We start from the raw sequence: 20,109 nt of genomic DNA, 5'->3' as shown, positions 1-20,109 counted from the left end.
AACAAAATAATGTTTCATCAGGCATTTGCACACTTACAAATATTCTACTTTGGAAAGGTTGACGAAAGCTTCTGGTTCAATGTAAGTTATTGGATTATTGTCCAGTGCTCTGTAAAGAAAACAAGCGAAATCATACCGCGTTTAACAGGCAAATATATATCAAGATCGCAACATGAACTGTATACATTAAGCCATTGCAGAGTTTGATAATATATTTTTTTTCCTGTCATGTATTCATGATATTGAGAGAGGACAAAGACTGGCTTTTAACTCTTTATGTGCCACGGTGGAAACCCCCTGTGTGCCACGTTATTCTGAGACAGGAAGGTAGTCATGCTTTGAGAAGGAATTCTGTTTTTCCAATTTCTATAACTTCTACAAATTTCTGTTAAGATGGGCATAATAGCAAGCAACGTTAAAGAGGAATGCCAAGCTTTGTTTCGATATAGATTATATGACGAATCTATTTTCATTTTTCTTTTAAATGACCACTTGCTACATTACTGTAAAGGCATGACTTTTACACGTAAAACCGTGACAGTAACTTAGAATGTACGAGCAAATCTAGTTGGGAACACCGCTTGATAGTCTATCACCACATAGAATGTAAGCCGTATATGAGAGAAACAAAAGCACGAGATACGCTTTCATTGTGCCGCGGGATTAGCAGTAATTAGCCGATTTATCGATCGGTTTTGGCGGCTTTGTTTGTTGAGCAGAATATGCGAAGTTGGCATGCCGTCGACTGAGTCGGACGTGCGAACGTGGCACATAGAGAGTTAAGTAAATATTTACAAAGGAATATTCCAAGGTCAAATGAAAAAAAGTGAGAAAAAAAAAGAAAGGTCGGCATCCATTTCGTCTAGATCTGTTTGATATTCAAGAAGTTCTATTTAGACTATCCGTATGCATAAAGTAACTGATATATTCATTTCGCTGTATTTGAAGGGTTTGTTTGCAAAAACCGATAAGTCCATTTTTGAAGATTTTGAAATACGATATCCGTCATAAAGTACAAAATAATACCTTTTGAATGATATATTGGTCACTACATATAAAGGTATATTTTTGAAGTTATGGTCAAAAGAAGCAAAAATTTTCTTATTTTCCCTTTATTTTTCTTGACCTTTAATCGCAAATATCTCCATTTGGCAAATATGGACTTATCGGTTTTTGCAAACAAACTCTTCATTTGTTTAAAGAAATCATTGATATTGACGTATTTTGCGTTGAGCCCCGTGCATTCTTCAACAACTCCGGGATATTGAATCAAAGAACTACATGTTTCTTCATTTGTCTTTAGCGTAGTCGTGTTATATTTCTTAGTAGCATATATGTATCCATTCCAACATGTACAAAACTGCATACACAATGTGATAACAAAAGCAGTGATATCGACGATGTGTATACACACGTGATAATGAAAGTACACTGTATCGTTCCTTACAAGTATGTCAGCATTGCCTGGTTCGAAAACGTGTGGGACTGAAGAAGAGGGACCGCGTTCGTTGACAGGTTCCTTCCAGAGGAAAATAGAAATCAGTTAAAAGTGAAAGAAAAGTAATATGAATTAAAATGGTTTGCACAAATCACATCTAAACCTTAAAGGTAAACAAAACACCGCCCAGTACTTGTGATAATTGAATTGAATTACTGAAACTGTACTGGTCTTTAATACTCTTAACACACAGTTGAAGTTGTTTATCTTTTTATATTTCACGTCACATCTGTAAATGTACATAACAAAAGAGAAACAAAATACAAACAAACAATTAGCAAAATACAAAATTGGTATGACATGTTAATTACGGAAGGAATCATAATATAGCAATGCAACTGATGATAAAAATAACAATAATAAATTGTTTCCTGTTAACATTTTAATAGCAATCCAGCCGTTCGAAGGCTATAAAGGCTGTTGTGGAACATCTATCACAAATTGTCGCAAATACCCATCAAACCTTAGCTTCAAAAATGGAAAAGGTAAATACTTTAAAGCAGGATATGAGATTTAGGTAATGTGGACAAAAAAAAAATGGCTCATGGCAGTAAAAAAAGCAAGAGGAGGGAAAATTGGTCTAAGGCACAAAAGCATGAAAGCAAACAACATGGTATAGACACGAAATTAAAGCAGGGATGTGTATTCAGCATAATGTCCATGTAAAACACACACACACACACACACACACACACACACACAAGAACACGATATAAATTGATAAGAACGATAGATAGATTCATGTAGTAAGAAAAGGTACGCTGACAACTCTGATCGTAATATAAATTGCAGAAAAAGAAAAAGTGATTGCCGGTTGGAACACACAACATTCAATACGTAAAACACAACTAGAAAAAAATATGGAAACAAAATGTGTTCTTAAAGATTACTTCCTACAGCAAATGAAAGCAAGAACATTTGCTGAATAAGATTGCACGAACTATGACAGATAACGGACAAACGATTACTGGTTCACATTGTTCAGTTGTAATGATATGGTGTGAACATTTTTGGAATGTTTGTTTATGTTTGTTTGTTTGGTGTTTTTTAAGGCCGCAGTCGATTGTTTGATGACAGAAATTAAGACATGAGGTGTTAGCAGAGCGTGTCTCTATTGCAATCACAAAATACAAAAAGAAAAAGAAAATGTCAGTACTTTGTTTGTCATTTCCATGTTATATCTCGCAGTCATAACAGTACGAAGTGTACTTAGCATAAGAATTTAAGATAAAATTTAAGGTACCGAAATCACTCAAACACTTACAAGGCATAAAGGCTGATTAATTCGTAGAAAATCCCACCGCTCACACTTTTGATCCTGTTGTGCGAAAGATCTCTATTGCAATCACAAAATACAAAAACACAAAGATACAAAAACGAATATGACCTTATAAAAGAAGAAAAATAGAGATGATATGCGTGATAACAAATAAGACAATCATTATATTATACAGATTCTCTAAGTAACAAGCAAAGTACTTAGGTCCTACAGCCTCTAGAGAGAGAGAGAGAGAGAGATAAGAAAAACAAATCGGTATGGGACCTTTCTTTACAAAGTCAACCCTAAATAAGCAGCTGCAGAGCAATAATGTTGTTCATTTTTTTTCAACTATGTAGTTTTTTTTTTGTGTGTGTGTGTGTGTGTGTGTGTTGTCCTTCGGTGTTTTTTCCTCGGAATTCCTGAAATAAGACGATTATTAAGCTGTGACTGTTCTGTGAAAACGCGAAGGATGTCCTGAGCACTATCAAATAGAAAGATGTAGCACTGATAAAGCGAGAGCAAACCCCAGCATGACTCCAGTCAGCATGACATTTATATAGCACATACTGTCCAGTGAATGTGTAATTAACTCACTAACATTCATTTCCGTTTTAACATACTTGCTACCAAAACTATAAAACATAAGCCCTCGCCTCTCCCAAAAGTTATTTAATATTATAAAACAAAAGACGCATCGAACATTACTAGACAAAAGTATTTTGTTCGCACATACTTACAATGTCACCAAATGATCCAATCCTGCAAATGCGTCTGGTTTGATTTCACTAATGTCATTGTGGCTTAGATCACTGTTGAAGATTAAAACAAAGGACAGAAAAACAAATGTGTTTTACTTACTCCTTCTGTATTAATACTTTAAATGAAAATTAAAAATGTGTTTACTTCTTAGTAGGTGTCAGTTAAAAGGTAAAGTTATCTTGGCAAATATGAAAAACCCCAAATAATCCAATGCTATATAATACAGTACTTCAAAAATTAAGTTTAAAAAGTATATATTTTTTATTATGATAATGATGTTAACAAGGGTGCCCACTTGCATAACGTACAGATTAGACTTCCGATGTTTATTCCGATATAATTGAAATAATAAACTGTATTAGAACCTATAAACGATTCAATTCCTAAGATGCGAAATCAATTGAAGTGTCTTGGAGAGTTTAAGATTTATACTAAACAATTTTCCACAGCCCTAAGAGTGTCTGGGTTATTGTTTATGAGATATAAGTATATATTTGAAACCTACATCGTACAAGCTTTGCTTTTTAGTAGGTTCCTCATATTACGCATTATGATTAGATTCTCATACATTTCAGCAATTCTATCTCAAATTGTCTGTTGTGTTAAACGTATCTTATTTTGAAATCAAGTGAAACATGAAACTTGAGTATGAAATGTTTAACATGTAACATGAATAACACACACACACACATATATATATATATATATATATATATATATATATATATATATATATATACATATATTTCAATATATCTGCTGACGAACGTATAGGTTTCAGGTTTGGTAATGTGTTTAATTTTTAAGGTATGGGCTTATACATTTACACACGGATATTGTAAAGGTATATTCCTGTTTCATACAAAAGAGAGAATTATAGTGATCCCCTCCCAGATGCACTTACAGTTCTGTTAGAGTGCTAACGGCCTCAAAGGAGTGACTGTCAATACTTCGCAGCTTGTTATATGACAGATCTCTATTATTGCCAGTTGAAGAGAGAGAGAGAGAGAGAGAGAGAGAGAAGACAATTAAACATATGTACAAACCCTTACATGTTAATTATAACTAATATGTTCATTCACTTTATAGCATTTCATTTTTCCACAACACGTTTCTTTGTTGTTGTATCTTAACCCATTCAATACGGGAACATGTTGTTATGTGTAATTAAGTGTATGGGAATTTTGGAATTCAGTACGGAATGGGTTAAGAATAATTATTATCATACAGAGTTGTAATTTGCCACAATAAACTGCTGAGAATACAACAGTTAAGCACTAATAACTTGTTATCTTTCTCTTTTTTTTTTCGACAAATAATGTGAAGAAGTAAGAAACTTACGTTTTAATCATGAATATAGAGAGTTTTAAGTTGTTTTCATATTTGCTAAGCTTTTATATTGTACATAAAGAGGTTCAGGTTTCGTTCTGATGCTGTAATTACTTGAAAGAAAAAGAAACCGTCCGGTAGAAGACCTGGTTCGCAGAGAATTATATTATATGGGTTAGTTAAATATCGGTTAGTGATTGGCTAAACACAATCATTAGTTATGTTCGCCCATTTTTGTAATGTCCTCCCACGGGGAAATAATTTCATGTTAACAATGACAAACGATAACAAACGATTGAACAGTCATACTTTTCACGCAATCGATAGGATAAATCATCTTATAACCTCCCTCAATAGCATTTCAAACTCTTCTGATGGAACATTCGGTATGTTTCCTTCCTCGCCAGTCATCATCTATATAATACCATTCGATGAGAGAGTACAAATTTAAATGAGAAAAGCAAGAAACCTCCTAGTTCACACAACGGATATTGAAGTGACTTAGTAGTAGGATTGACTGTTTAGTTTGCATAACATGCAGCTGCCCTTTCCCTTTGTGTACAAAAATGGCGTGTACAAATAAACTAGCATGACTCAATAGGCGGCAGCATAATTATAGTGAAATAATGTTATATAGAATAATTCTTACTATCCCAGAAGTAAACATAAATAGAGTTCAAATAATTTCAAGTTTTGAGGTAATTAACTCTTTATGTGCCATGGTGGAAATCCCCTGTGTGCCACGTTATTCTGAGACACGAAGGTAGTCATGCTTTGAGAAAGAATTCTCTTTTTCCAATGTATATAACTTCTACAAATTTTTGCTAAGCTGGACATAGTAGTGAGCAAAGTTAAAGAGGAATGCCAAACTTTGCTTCCGTACACAATGTATGACAATTCTATTTTCAATTTTTCTTTTGAATTACCTGTCCAGTTGCTACATTACTGTAAGGGCATGACTTTTGCACATAAAATAGTGACAGGAACTTAGAATGTACGCGCAAATTTAGTTGGGAACACCGCTTGATAGTCAATCACCACAGAGAATGCAAGCCGTATGTGAGAGGAACAAAAGCGCGAGAAAAGCTTTGATTGTACCGCGGGATTAGCAATTTATCGATCGGTTTTGGTGGCTTTGTTTGTTGAGCAGAATATGCGAAGCTGGCACGCCGTAGACTGAGTCGGACGTGCGAACGTGGCACATAAAGAGTTAATCATTCCAATTTTCGTGTATGCACAGTGTGTTACATATCATTTGCATTTTCCTGCCTCCACTTTTGCCCACCCATGAAATACTTTATTTCATGTTCAGCACTTAAGCGAGGGTTTGCTTTACCTTGAATGTTTTCATGATGTTGTTTTAAAAATGCTGTAGGGCTAACCATAAAAAAGAAATGAACAACATAAGTGGTTTTTCACACTTACAAATAGAATAAGTTGTCTAAACCTTGAAATTCACTTCCGTCGATGGCGTTTATGCTATTGTTTGAAAGTAACCTGTTGGCGTAACCAATAAAAACAAATAGTTATCTGTTATTTATATCATCACACTCTAAAAGTTGCGCTAAATTTACATTTACATTATGATATGATTTATAATATGACAAATATCTTAAATATGTAGGATATGTTTAGTGACCCTGCATCACAAAACCAACAGAAAATCGCTAGACATGGATTTTTAGTTAAGGGCAGATTCTGAAAAAGCAAAAATTAAGCTTTAAAAATGATGTATAAATAGCTCAATTGAAATGGACTCTCCTAACCTACCTTACAACTAGAAGAAAGCACACTCTGGAAAAGTGTGACCCAAGAAGTACAGGGTCTGTGTATTCAAGCGCTTAATCTTTACTAAGCCGGGCTAGCAGTGGAGTGAATGGGACAAAAACAGGACGTCTACCGCTGGAGCAACAACAGTTAAGGGATTACTAGATCAAATTGATATTAAGCAGGCCTATAAGCACATTCTGTCCATGACCAATGCCAACTTTCAAAGCAGTAGGATTATCTCTTCAAAAGTTATTAGACTTAAAAGTGATTAAGGTGCAAAGCGTTATCAAGAAAGGAAAAGGGGCCTCTCAGACATACCTGATCTCACTACTGCACGAAAAAAGAGTTGTAGAAAAACTGTTGAAAACGCACTTTCACATTTATTTCATGATACCAAACTTACGAATAAAGTAGAAGAAGGGCAGCTCTTTCAGAAAATATGAAAAACCCAATAATGAATTGGTTGACCCGTTTCACCTTTTTTGAGCCCTCACTTAATATCAAGGGGTGCAACGTTTTGTTCGTTTTGTGGTGCACGGTTTGAACTATGATATAATTATGATCATAACATAATTATAGAGAGGGTGTAAGAGAGAGACAGACACACAGAGAGACAATCAGAGACATAGTGCGATAGTAAAATGGGCTTACCGCCACTTTTAAACAGCTATAAAGTACGTCAATCAACACAATATAGAAGAAAATAAAACTTAATTCATACACCACTTGAATCATAACAAGGAATAATCGTGAGGCTATCATGAATGACATACACTGCTTGTATTCTTCTTATCACTTTTTTATTTCCTGTTTTAATCGCACATACCTCAACTTATCAAGAATCGTCATCACGCCGCGATTTGAACGGTAATTCTTCAAAATCAACATGGCGCTATATTGAAACTTTCAGTTCAGATGGAACATTATCTTCTTAAAGATATGTAGCAATGTTTGGTGTTGGTGGATGTTCATTAAATGTTGGTGATCTTTTCACGTTTTTTGTAGAAGTTTTCCCGGCCAATTTCGCACTTTTTTCCACGCCAATTCCAAATTGCTGCATTCAATTTAGCCTAGATAGCACGTTCGGTATTTCAATTTTATAATCTTTCCATTCAAATTCATTTTGGAGCATTCAAATTACCTTTAACATCATTCGAATCAGCACTTTTTCAGTTCAAATTCGTAAGGTAAGCACCATTTCGCAAATCGTTCATTCAATTTAGCATGGTATAGTCACGTGATCACATATGTGTGGCGCTCCGACAAAATGAGTCATAAGTCGCACGGGGAGTTTTCCCGTAATGAGCCGAAAATGAAGGGGAAGCACTACTCGGGTCGAAATTTTTTTATGACGGATTCTGATTCCTTTATGTTTTATCTGTTTGTACAGAAAATTTCAGCGTGTGAACATGAGTACAAGTGTCCCAAATCACCGTTTTTCTGAGACATTTTTTTTTCGGTTACATTTTTTTCGAACGCTCGCCTTTGCGTTGCGTTTCGCACCTATTGTTCTTGCCAGATCGAGACTCCGCCTCCGTTGCTAGGGTGTATGCTAATGAGGCATTGCTCTTGACCCCTTTGAAGACAAAACAAAGCATGGTGCGCGCGGCGGCGTCGGCGGCCAAGCGGCGAGGGCTATAGAATTACGCAATAATAGTGAGCTGACCAAGGCTATTGATTGCATGACCAGCGAGTTTCGTTTGATACATGCACTCCATTTCAATGAGTGGTGATTGACATGACGCACAAATCGCACTGAAAAAAATAATTCCAACGAACGATCACGCAAAATTTATGATACTTTATCTATGAGCTAATACAATGATCACAATCATATCGAACTCGAAACCTTTTTTATGCGTGTGTGTACTTTTACAACGGTTATTAATTGGCCTCATTAATGAATTTGTTCAAATAATCATAACTTTCCTTCCCTGGTATGTGACTTGCTGTTTAAAGCTCATCTCTGGAGATATAGTAGGGCCTAAGTTGTCAATTATTCTCGTTTTTATAAAGTCGACAATTTGTGTGATAATTCGCCAAATGTATGTAATGCGTACTATTATTTCCCTGGTTAATGAAACTTATTGCCTTATTACTTATGATGGTTTGGGCCGTGACGGCATGGAGAGAAATAGGAAGACAAACATTATTAATGCCCAGATAGCTCGTGTTCCCTTTGGAGGATATTCTGACTCTAGTCATCTGTGTATTTTTTTAGAAGTAGGACCTATTTGAGAAAGGGACAGAAAGCTGTGTCGCTACTCAAAAGTGTGCTTCTTCATTTTGTTTTGTTTTTTAATCAGAATGTTTGTAATGAAAGCTGTTTGCCGTGTATTGCGTGTAGCTGACATGTGAGAGGTCAAGTCTGCAAAGAATTGGGACAATTGGGTTGGCTAACAGCTTTGCCAAGTAGCAGCGCTAATTGCCCATTGAATTGCGTATTCTGAGGAATTTCGAATGAAAGAACTCGGACGGCAATGTTCACGCCTTGTATCCGAGTAAACCCCGCATCAACGAAGCCTTAAACAATGAAAGGTAAACTTCCTGCTATCAAGGGGTGGATAATCACGCAACCAGTATTCTTTCTTCGCCATTGATAGCAGAATCAATGACGGAATGGAGCAACAGTGTTGGAGGATCGGCATTATATCTGCTAATTTGTAAAGGAATTTTTGAGTCTCCTTTTGTGTTCAGAACCACAGTCAGTGACGCTAACTTACTCTATCTCCTACAAGCTATCGTTACCATCTTAAAACGTGAATTTTATGAAAGGCTAAAAGTGATCACGGAATCAGTTCTTCCGCGTGACACATGCAGGCTTTTATAATAGCATACCAAGCTTAAATCGTTTACCTGTATAGAAAGGGCGGGGATACACACTTATCGCAATCATCCGGATTTGAGAGTGATACACTCTACTACTTTTCTTCATCTTTCCCCCGACAAAGACCATGGTAATTCAAAACAAACAAACAAATAAACAAACAAACAAACAAGCAGTTGATTTATATCAGAACGTAGAGATTTTTTTTGTGTGTTTCATGTATGTATAGGTCATCTTTTGATGTATAGTAGGCATTTGTTGTCGTTTTTACAGCGTTTCCTAATAAATGCCTATAGCGAAAACCCAACAAAACTTCTATCAAGGAGGGAAGGGAACTTAAATTTAAATATCACATAGTTTACAGAAATCAGACATGTAAATAAGGCAATCATATACATCCGCACGGCCGATTGTAATCTCTTACTATTATTATCAAACATGATCGCCTGCATTTACGTGCTTTTTCTAATTTCTTGAACTTTGCCTCATTTTCTCTTTTTTTTTTTTAAACAATTGCTCGAAACATTTAAAAATCGTATAACAGTCTGCTATCCCACAACATAATATCCCATTTGATTTGTCACTTATTGTTGGTCGGGTGACGCCAAATGTTGGAATCTCGAGCGATGATACACGGCATTTTGTTTGTTGGTTTTCGTCTCATCGCTCAAAAGAATTTTGACTACGATTACAAGACATAACTGATGGTTTACAGAAGTGCTCATCAATTCAGTAAGGATTAGTCAAGTCATGAATTCACTTTACCCATCATGACTGTCTAATCGAACTACGATATTGTTTGGGTAACCGCGCCTTTTTATTCTCATAGTTCAAACTAATTCTTGACATAATCAAAACAAATAATTCTTTATTAAGTTTCTCAAAATACTCAATAGACGGCCTAAGTCAAAACTTTCTACAAAGATTGCCTATACGGCAATCTTTACTAGCCTAAACAAGTTTTCTAGAGCTATCAGTTCCCCCTATGACAATGACTTCGATCGCGTTTTGAACTTGTATCGAACTACTTTCAAAACAGCTATTACCTTTGTAGTTCGATTAATAAACCAGTCTTTTGAATTCATAACCAACATTCGTAATCGTAACAATACAGTAAGTACTGCATGTCAATAAAAGTTGGAAAATGTAAATGCTATAATAGTAGCGCAAAAAAAAAAAATGAGTAACGATTATCTTCATACATTCTAATTCCTAGTGATGTCGCTACGAAAATGACACATGGTTTGGTTCAAGCAAATAAAAGTAAAAAGGAATGGGATATACTTCTAATGATAGTACCACGCCGTACAATGCATTTCACTGTATTTTGTAATATTTGGTTACGTTTCTGTGCGCTTTACGTATACGGAAAATAAAAGGCAGATTGGTGCTATTAACATGCTAACACGCAACGCATTCAAAATGTTTTTTGAAATACACCGTATACAATATAATGTTTTAGTATACGGTTTGAAACTTTGAATTTGCGAGTCCTTTATGAAATTATGAGCAGGGTTATTACATTATCAAGCAAAAATTATTTAGGGATTCGGATTTGCGCAGGAGACTAACAGTGCTATATATGGCGATCGTTCGCAACAGAGACAATCCTCTTCAATAGATATACAATGTAATTCTGTTTTCATGAATTGAAAGAGTAACGAAAAGAAGTCAACTTTTTAACTTCATTTAGCTTTCTCACCAACTGAACTTGATTTGATCTGCCATGCATGATATCGCTGTGTGCTCTATTAATTATATTAAATCATTTAATCGGCGTGCTTGTTTTTTATGCAGAATATCACAGGTAAGTTTAATTCGTTGAAGTTCATAATGTTTGTACATATGGCGTGTTCGTTGTTTTCTATTTTCATTTTTATAATATATCACGTGTCCATTATCTGATTCTGACCACGAAAATATGGCGACTGTTTAAATGCGGAGCATGTACTGGAAAACTGTAATGTCTCCTGCCAGTATAGACAAACTAATTTCTAGTCTATCCCCGCTTAAAATTGAAATGAAATTGAACAAAAAACAAAAAACAAAACGAAGTTCGACTTTCAGTAGATTTCAACCGTTTTGTATAGTGCCTGATTCATGTAATGGACACAATTCTTTAGCACATAAGCAATCACACAACTTTCGTGAATAGATGTGTCTTAATGATTGCATCTCATGGAAGAAAACTCGTCTCCTTGCCTGAATTTTAACTTCTTCCTGTTCAAGCTCGCGTGAAAGAAATAGTTAAACATCAATCGCAATCATTAAGAGAGGCACATCCTTAGAAATAAGCACAGGAGTACTGAGACACACTACGAAATAAAAACGGGCCTTTTATCGCTATTGACAACGCATGACATTGAAATGCTTTTTTTTTTCCTTGGGGGAGGGGGGTAATAGGCCTACAATTGATTATTCTGAAGGTTCGTTAATCACACAATGAAATATGGTTTGCTATTAGCTTAGGTTCGTTAACAAGAAAATTAAATGCGGTTCCTTTCCGGTAGTTCCTTTACCCGAAAGTAATCAAGCAATCATTTTTTTTTTTTCTGATAAGGTTTGTGAATACAAAACGAAGTGAAGAAGGCCTAAGTATTAATTCCGAATATTTTTCAGTATTATTATTTATGATCCACTTCTCAAACGCAGAAAGATTGTAACTGCACATGTGATGTAAAAAAAAAAAAAACAATCCGCTTAAGCTACAAGTTAATTGTTTTTTATATGCTATGCTATTAGAAAAGTGACTGAGAATCATTGTAAACCCAACGTGAAGCTGTCAAGCCTACATCAACCTTTGCTTCTGATACATCTGATACTTCTGATAAGCGATAATTACTGTGCACGCAACGCCTATAAAGGAAATGTGCCTTTAATATGGCGGGAATTCATAATGTTACGGCTGTATACAGCTGCAGCAGAAAAGACGCGAAAGCAGTTTTTGATGCTCTGCAACATTACGACCATGTGCGTAATTTGAGGGTTTTAAGTACACGCAAAGAACACGATCTCAAAAGACGACTATCGTTAATCAACTTCATTGACTTTTTCTACCGATGCTGTCTTTTGAACCCCCGCTTAGAATAGGTTCTCAGGTTCTATTTAATAGGTATTGGTACTTGCTAAACGCATCCTCTTTAGTTTCCATTGACAACAACATGGGAGGAGAATGGAAGCGATGAACGCCCTCGCCAAAAGACGCTTCTCGTAAGACGCATTGCGTGCCCGCCTACAATAGGTTCTCAGGTTCTATTTAGGTATTGGTACTTGCTAAACGCATCCTCTTTAGTTTCCATTGACAACAACATGTATGGGAGGAGAATGGAAGCGATCAACGCCCTCGCTAAAAGACGCTTCTCGTAAGACGCACTGCGTGCCTTCTTTTCTTTCTACTGTTTCCTATTGTTTGTGAGTTAAAAATTGCGGCAAACCACAACGCAGCCGACACACAACGCGTACCGACTCATTCATGCGGCGGCAGCGGCACGGACACAAACGCGCCGAAGTTTACATTCGGGCTGCCGTATTGGTCAGAATCGTTAATGATAGACCTGTCCTGCGATTGGTTGATTATCTTACATACCCAAGCTATCGCCTTATACGGTAGTGCGTGCGATGGAGCGTAAACGCCGTCGCTAAGCAGGACAGTTGTATTGTTTCGTCCCGTGAAAGAAACAGGTTGTGAGCATGAACATAGCCTGAACTTTGAGAGCGATTTTCTCCGTTATTTAGAAAATCAACTGACATAACAAACGTGGTTAATATTCGTTTTTATGATCTATAGGGATGTCGAAATGAGTTGTATTACATATCAGTGTAAAGCTTAGAGTCTGTAGAATTCACTTATAGGCATAACTACGATTTCATTTTTTGCGACTTTTGACTCATTCCGACGGAGCGCCACACATATGTGACCGTGCACCTCAAAACGAACATAAAGTCGCACACACTGATTTTGTGCGAGGACTGAAAATAAGTGAAATGGGTCAAACCTAGCCGAACTTGACTTTTTCATATTTTCTGAAATAGCGGTTCTTCTTTTACATTATGCTTAAATTTGGTATCATAAAACGGGCAGGAAAGTGTGTTTTTTAGCAGTTTATCTCGAACATTTTTGGTAGAGTAGTGTGATTAGGCGTGTCTTTAGAATCCTTTTTTGATTTCTGAAAAAACCTTGTCCGCTTTCTTCACTTTCAACTCTAATAACTTTTGACAGGATAGTGCTACTGCTTTGAAAGTTGGCATTGATTATGGACAGAATGTGTTAATGAGGCATGCTTAATTTCAGTTTAATCTGATGATCCCTTTATTGTTGTTACTCTGGTGGTTTACTTCCTGTTTTTTGTCCCATTCGTTACGGAACAACATGCGCTTAGAAACATCAGTATCGAGCGCTGTATAAATGTTATTCACTATCATTATCATTAACAGCAAACCTGAGTTAAAGATACACCTTTATTATCATATTTAAGTGTGTTGCTATTGAAAACAAAAATTCACATTTAAATACGTATAAATCACGGTTCTCACCTTTTCAAAAATAGAAATAACATTACGCCAATTTGAATGAACATGCTTGGAATTTGACTGCCCATACGCGATATTGAATGACTGAAAAACCATCTGCCGCTATTGTTGGCGAATTTGAATGACTGAAGAACACGTGCCAATTTGAATGCCCATTTTACGAATTCGAAAGGCACATATGCGAATTCCATTGATCGAAATGTTAAATTGAACGAACAAGTTGCAATTCTGAATGGCAGAATGTGCAGTGACGAGGATTTTCGCTAAATTGAATGAACCTTTTTATCAAATGGACTGACAAAAGTGCGAAATATTTTATAGGCCATGAAAACCTATATTATACAACGAGGTCACATATTGTGGAAATTCAGGATCATCATACCATCGATGTCGTGTTAAGTTTGCCTCATGCATCTCATGGTTTTTACAGGTACCGATAATACAAGTGATGGTGCAAAAAAAAAAAGAGTTAGCTTAAAGGGAATCATAGCAACAGTTTGAATATCTGTCTGGTCACGTGTTAACAATGAGACTTGGACGTAGAATACTTACAACCACCAAACGTTGATTAAACCATTAAAAGCCCCAGCCTCGATGAACGATATGTTGTTGTTTGAAAGATACCTGTCCAGGTACAACAATGTATGCGTGTATTCATTTAAGTCAATGTATACAAGAAGAAAGACAGACTAAAAGTGTGGAAAAAGAGACAGATTATAATGATCAGCTAATGATTTGAAACATAGAAAATGAATCTATAATGGGATCGTACATGTGTACCGTTGAATGCAGTTGTCCAATATACATATGTACCGTTGAATGCAGTTGTCCAATAACAATAATCATTAGCGATAGTAATAATGTCAGCAATACTAATTGTAAATGAGTATGAATTATTAAATAATTAAAAATGTACGACCGGATTTAGTAGAGTATTCTTTTTTATGGAAAGCAAGTCATACAGATAGATATACTTACAGCCACCGTGATCTCTCAAGGTCCCTAAAAGTGTCATTTTCAAGCCTAGAAATGTCATTGTTCCAAAGGTACCTGCGGTACATTAAACAACAACAACATCAACAGCGATAAAACGATGAAGGTAATATTTCCAAATTTGATATTAAGAACTGTAGTTTCTAGATTAGATATACATTTCTGAAAATGTGGTCTTCTAACAGTTGATATCAATGGGAATAATTCGGCTTATTTTCATTCTACATTAGAAACAGAATAAACTGAATGATGAGAAAAGAACCGTTACGCATTGTGGATAAATGATAAAACATCCCTGAAAGTATTTTTATTGAAATGGAATGGCTTTTACAATCACATGATGTAATTTCTAAAACACGCAAGAAAGAAGAAACAGGCAGAAAAAAAAATAAATACGACTATATTGTGCAAACAAGATCATTATGTTTATGTATATTTGAAGAGTTTGTTTGCAAAAACCGATAAGTCCATATTTGTCAAATGGAGATATTTGCGATTAAAGGTCAAGAAAAATAAAGAGAATAATAAGAAAATTTCTGCTTCTTTTGACCATAACTTTAAAAATATACCTTTTTTATGTAGTGACCAATATATCATTTAAAAGGTATTATTTTGTACTTTATGACAGAGATCGTACTTCAAAATCTTCAAAAATGGACGTATAGGTTTTTGCAAACAAACCCTTCATTTATGTAATATGCACACAAAAACACACATACACATATATTATACACATTGGAAGATTTATTTTGGACCTGATGTTGCCAGAGAGTCATTTTTGTCTTTCTATTTCTTCATCCTGTAGACAACATACTTACAATCGTATAATGCTGTCTTGACCGTTGAAAGCTCTGCCATCGATTCTCGCAACAGCGTTTTCAGTCAAATCACTATTTCCTCGACACAAAGAAATGAATATGTCATGGTCAGTTCAATAGTAGTTGTTATTACAATTTTGAAAATGATTTCTATAATTGCTGCTACTAAAATCGAATTTGTCAATCACTAGCAATACAAATAACTCTGCGAAAGAATTCGTTAATTAATTCAAATTGAGATCAAAATGTGATTTGTAGAACAGAAAACTGCAAGAGCATCAAAGTGTTCTTTATACATGACATGTATCTCGCACTTAAAAGATTGGTCCAAGGCATTATCTCCGTTAAAACCACTTTTCCTCCGTGAAAAAGTGAAAAAAAAAATAGTAGTAAAGTGTGAGTAGCATATAGTAACTGTTTCTTCTTTGCTAAAATGACAGTACGATATTAACAAAGGGAACAATAGAACATAGAGCAAAGCAGTCTGTGAACCATCAAAAAAGGAGTTCAATCCATGTTAAATGAATGACACAGAAGCAGCAGCTGAAAAGAGTAATGTGTCTATTTAAGTATTCGTACACCATACAAAAAGACAGATATACTAAACATAGACAATCGGCAGCACGCCGCAAAAAAAAAAAAAAAAAAAATCTGAGTAATAAATTGTACATAGTCCTAATATATAGGCTACTTGTGCAAAAAAAAAAAAGAAAGGCAAAGAAAACAAAATATTTGAGACGTGTTCAAGGTTCAAGTACACTTACAAGAAAGTTAGGCTTTGTAGACCAACTAATAGTTCTCCATTTATTTCGGTAATGTGATTGCTTGAAAGATCTCTGTAAAAAGGTTTATAAGAATAATGACAATAACAATAAATAATTGTATACACAATATTGTTAATACAATAAAAAATGACAATACGGTGGTTGTAGTAAAGTTGCAGTAATGTCGAGGAACCGTGTGTAATTCAATTATGAAGAACGCATCGTTCATAGCATTCAAAGCAATTTAAAGACCATTTACCATTCAGTGAATGTTCATTTACAATATTAATATACTTTGATAAGCATTATATATATATATATATATATGACCGTGCACCTCAAAACGAACATAAAGTCGCACACGCTGATTTTGCGTGAGGACTGCAAATAAGTGAAATGGGTCAACCTAGCCGAACTTGACTTTTTTCATATTTTCTGGAAGAGCGGGTCTTCTTTTACATTATGCTAAAATTAAGTATCATAAAACGGGCAGGAAAGTGTGTTTTTTTAGCAGTTTATCTCGAACATTTTTGGTAGAATAGTGTGATAAGGTGTGTCTTTAGAATCCCCTTTTCATTTCTGAAAAACCTTGTCCACACTCTTCACTTTTTTCACTTTTTTTTAACTTTTAAAGAGATAGTGCTACTGCTTTGAAAGTTGGCATTTCTTATGGACAGAATGTGTTAATGAGGCATGCCTAATTTCAGTTTAATCTAATGATCCCTTCATTGTTGTTACTCTGGTGGTTTACTTCCTGTTTTTTGTCCCATTCATCGCACAGCCAGAACGGTTTGGTAAAGATTAAGCGCTTGAATGGACACTGTACTTGAGAGCCTCTTTTCTCAGTTCACACTTTTCCTGAGTTTGTGCTTTCTTTCCAATATTTAGATAGGTTAGGAGAGTCCATTTGATTTGAGTTATGGATCATTTTAAAGCTTAAAGTCTGCTCTTTCAGAATATGGTCTTAACTAAAAATTCGTGTCTGGCGACTTTTTGTTTTGAGGTGCAGGGTCACATATACAGTATGTATATATGAGGGTTTGTGCGTGTGTATCAGCGTGTGTTTGTGAGTATACAAAAAGTACATATTCATTTACAGTTCCAGGTGTAAACGAGACATTTATATTTATTAAAACATAAGTACACAAAGATAATGAAGTAATAACGTGGGTACTCTATTGATACAACCAGACAGTACCATTTTGAAATTTATCAACGCACACTAATTACAAATATCCTTTTACTGGACTGAGTCTATGTCCTAAATATGCCATTTGTCGTCCTTTTTGTCTGTAGCTTATATTTGGCAATTCGTCCCTGGATAGACGTATACAGACTTATATTCAATAAGGTCAACAACTCACACACTTCGTTTATTATGCTGCAAACTATTATATAATGTACAGGCACAAACTTAGGCTATTTACGATACAAATATGGATATGATCTTGCATCATAACACCCCAATAAAATAATCGCCACATATTATTATTTCTTTTTTTTTAGTTTACGGGCAGATTCTGAAAGAGCAGACTCTAACTTTTATGATGTTGCATAAATACAAAGAGTACACACCCATCCTGCATGAGGAAAGTGTGCACTGAGAACAATATTATATATATATATATATATATATATATATAAGAAAAAAAGTAGGAGGGGGCTCATATGCCTAATCTTGACTAACCTTTGTCCAACAAATGAGACCAAAAAAAAAAAAATATATATATATATATATATATATATATATATATATATATATAGCACTCCCCAGCAACAAAACTGAAGATAAAGTCATCTTAAGCTGTTGCCTTGGAAACAAATTCTATCCATGAATAACACACTTTCAACGCCGTTATCATTTCAACCGTTTTAACCGTTATTGTAGTTAAAAGTGTTGTTTCTTATGAACCGAAAGGATACACGTCATCACACCTATTCTACCAAGGAATATTGATCAAGGAAAAACAGTTAAAACACACTTTCCCATTTGTTTTATGATTCTAAACTTTCGAATAATGTAGAAAAAAAAAGATTACATTGCTCTTTCAAAAAGTATGAACAATTAAAGACTTACAGCACTTGAATCATTAATTTACCTATTTTCTGGTCCCCACGTAAATAAAATTGTTGCGTGCGACTTTTAACTGTTTATTCATTTTGTCTTCTTTTTTAAGGGGGGAGGGCAGAGAGTGGTGGTGCAGGGGCACATAGCAACAACACCATTATACTTACATGTCAACTTGAAGGAAAAAATGTAGATATAAAAGGGAGAAGTTTTCGTGTCAAGTACGGAGAGAAATTTTTATGCACTTACAATCTTACAAGACTTTGGAGCCTTTCAAAAACTGGTCCGTCGATCCTTGTGATGTTATTTCCTGATAAATCCCTTTAATGCATGTGTGGAAGATCATTTTTCAAGAACAGAAATTAGAAAAGCAAGAAAAATTTTCAATAGAATCATTTAGCATGCGATTATAATTCACATATGCAGTAAATACAAATTTCTTGACAATCATCGTATATTGTGCATGCAATTTTATTTGAACACACTTGGTTTGCTTTTATTACTCTTTTTCTTTCTGCATGTCTTGCTTGTAGTTTTGTTTTGTTTTTCTCCTTTACAAAAATTGTCTATAGTTATATTGCGTCACTTGTTTCAATTGGTAAGTAAATGTAACCCTCGTCATGTAGCTGGTTTATTGCAATATTAGCAACCATGACACTCAACTCCAGTTACATCCTTTGATTTATGACACCTTTAATGTAATTACTAACGGGTAAAAAATATCACTGGATCTACATTGAGTCCATAATCTGTATCATTAATAACGATGTCACACAAATATAACAAAATGGAGAAAAAATACTAAAAATAAAGCCATATAGATCTGTAATCGCCATTTTCGCCTTTGTGTACTCACAATTCCAACAGCGCGATGGGATCAGCAAAGACGTATCTTTCGATGTGTCGTATGCCGTTGTTTGAAAGGTCTCTACCATTTCGGGAGAAAGGTTGCAAAGATGTATATCGAACATTTAATAAAGGAAAAAAGCTTCCTGGAGATTTAGCGATATGTAGGAACATCGTTGCGCGTTCATAACACACTCACATCGGAGACAAACCCTCCAGCGAATTTGCAATTAGAAATAATAACACACATTTTTAATGATTTTGTTCTGTGCTTCATCAAAACTGTGTGACGTTGTGGAATATACAATTGGTACACAAGACATGATAGTCCTACATCATGCTGTGCGCTCAAAGACAAACAAACAGACACACAGACACACACACACACACACACACACACACACTCATACACAAACATAAGTATACTTACAAGTTGGTTAGGTTGTCCAGACCATTGAACGCGTTCACTTCAAGAACCTTAATGTTGCTATTGGAAAGATTTCTGATTCGATCACCAGACAAAATAATTTAGATAAGATAGAGTTATCAAAACAAATCCTTGCATCAAATATGTCAACATAATGCAAAGTGTATCTGACGAGGCGATAAAATACATCTAAACGACAACGTAAGACACGTGAAAATT

The 20,109-nt window shown here is 35.1% G+C and overlaps 1 protein-coding gene across 1 annotated transcript in view; it reads right to left on the bottom strand.

Moving 5' to 3' along the window:
* LOC140230196 (uncharacterized) overlaps positions 1–20,109 on the bottom strand; it is a 33,147-nt gene that overhangs the window by 2,715 nt on the left and 10,323 nt on the right. Inside the window, exons 10-22 of the mRNA XM_072310377.1 lie at positions 19,894–19,965; positions 19,474–19,545; positions 18,867–18,938; positions 16,550–16,621; positions 15,786–15,857; positions 14,953–15,024; positions 14,527–14,598; positions 6,273–6,344; positions 4,423–4,494; positions 3,497–3,568; positions 2,763–2,834; positions 1,448–1,519; positions 38–109 (exon numbers count right to left, since the gene is read on the bottom strand). Coding sequence (XP_072166478.1) covers positions 38–109; positions 1,448–1,519; positions 2,763–2,834; positions 3,497–3,568; positions 4,423–4,494; positions 6,273–6,344; positions 14,527–14,598; positions 14,953–15,024; positions 15,786–15,857; positions 16,550–16,621; positions 18,867–18,938; positions 19,474–19,545; positions 19,894–19,965 — 936 coding nt within the window. The remainder of the gene's footprint in view (positions 1–37; positions 110–1,447; positions 1,520–2,762; positions 2,835–3,496; positions 3,569–4,422; positions 4,495–6,272; positions 6,345–14,526; positions 14,599–14,952; positions 15,025–15,785; positions 15,858–16,549; positions 16,622–18,866; positions 18,939–19,473; positions 19,546–19,893; positions 19,966–20,109) is intronic.

This window comes from Diadema setosum, chromosome 6, assembly GCF_964275005.1.
Source record: "Diadema setosum chromosome 6, eeDiaSeto1, whole genome shotgun sequence".
NCBI lineage: Eukaryota > Metazoa > Echinodermata > Echinoidea > Diadematoida > Diadematidae > Diadema > Diadema setosum.
Note: the sequence above shows the minus strand (reverse complement) of the source record. Positions and strands in the feature narration are given on the sequence as shown.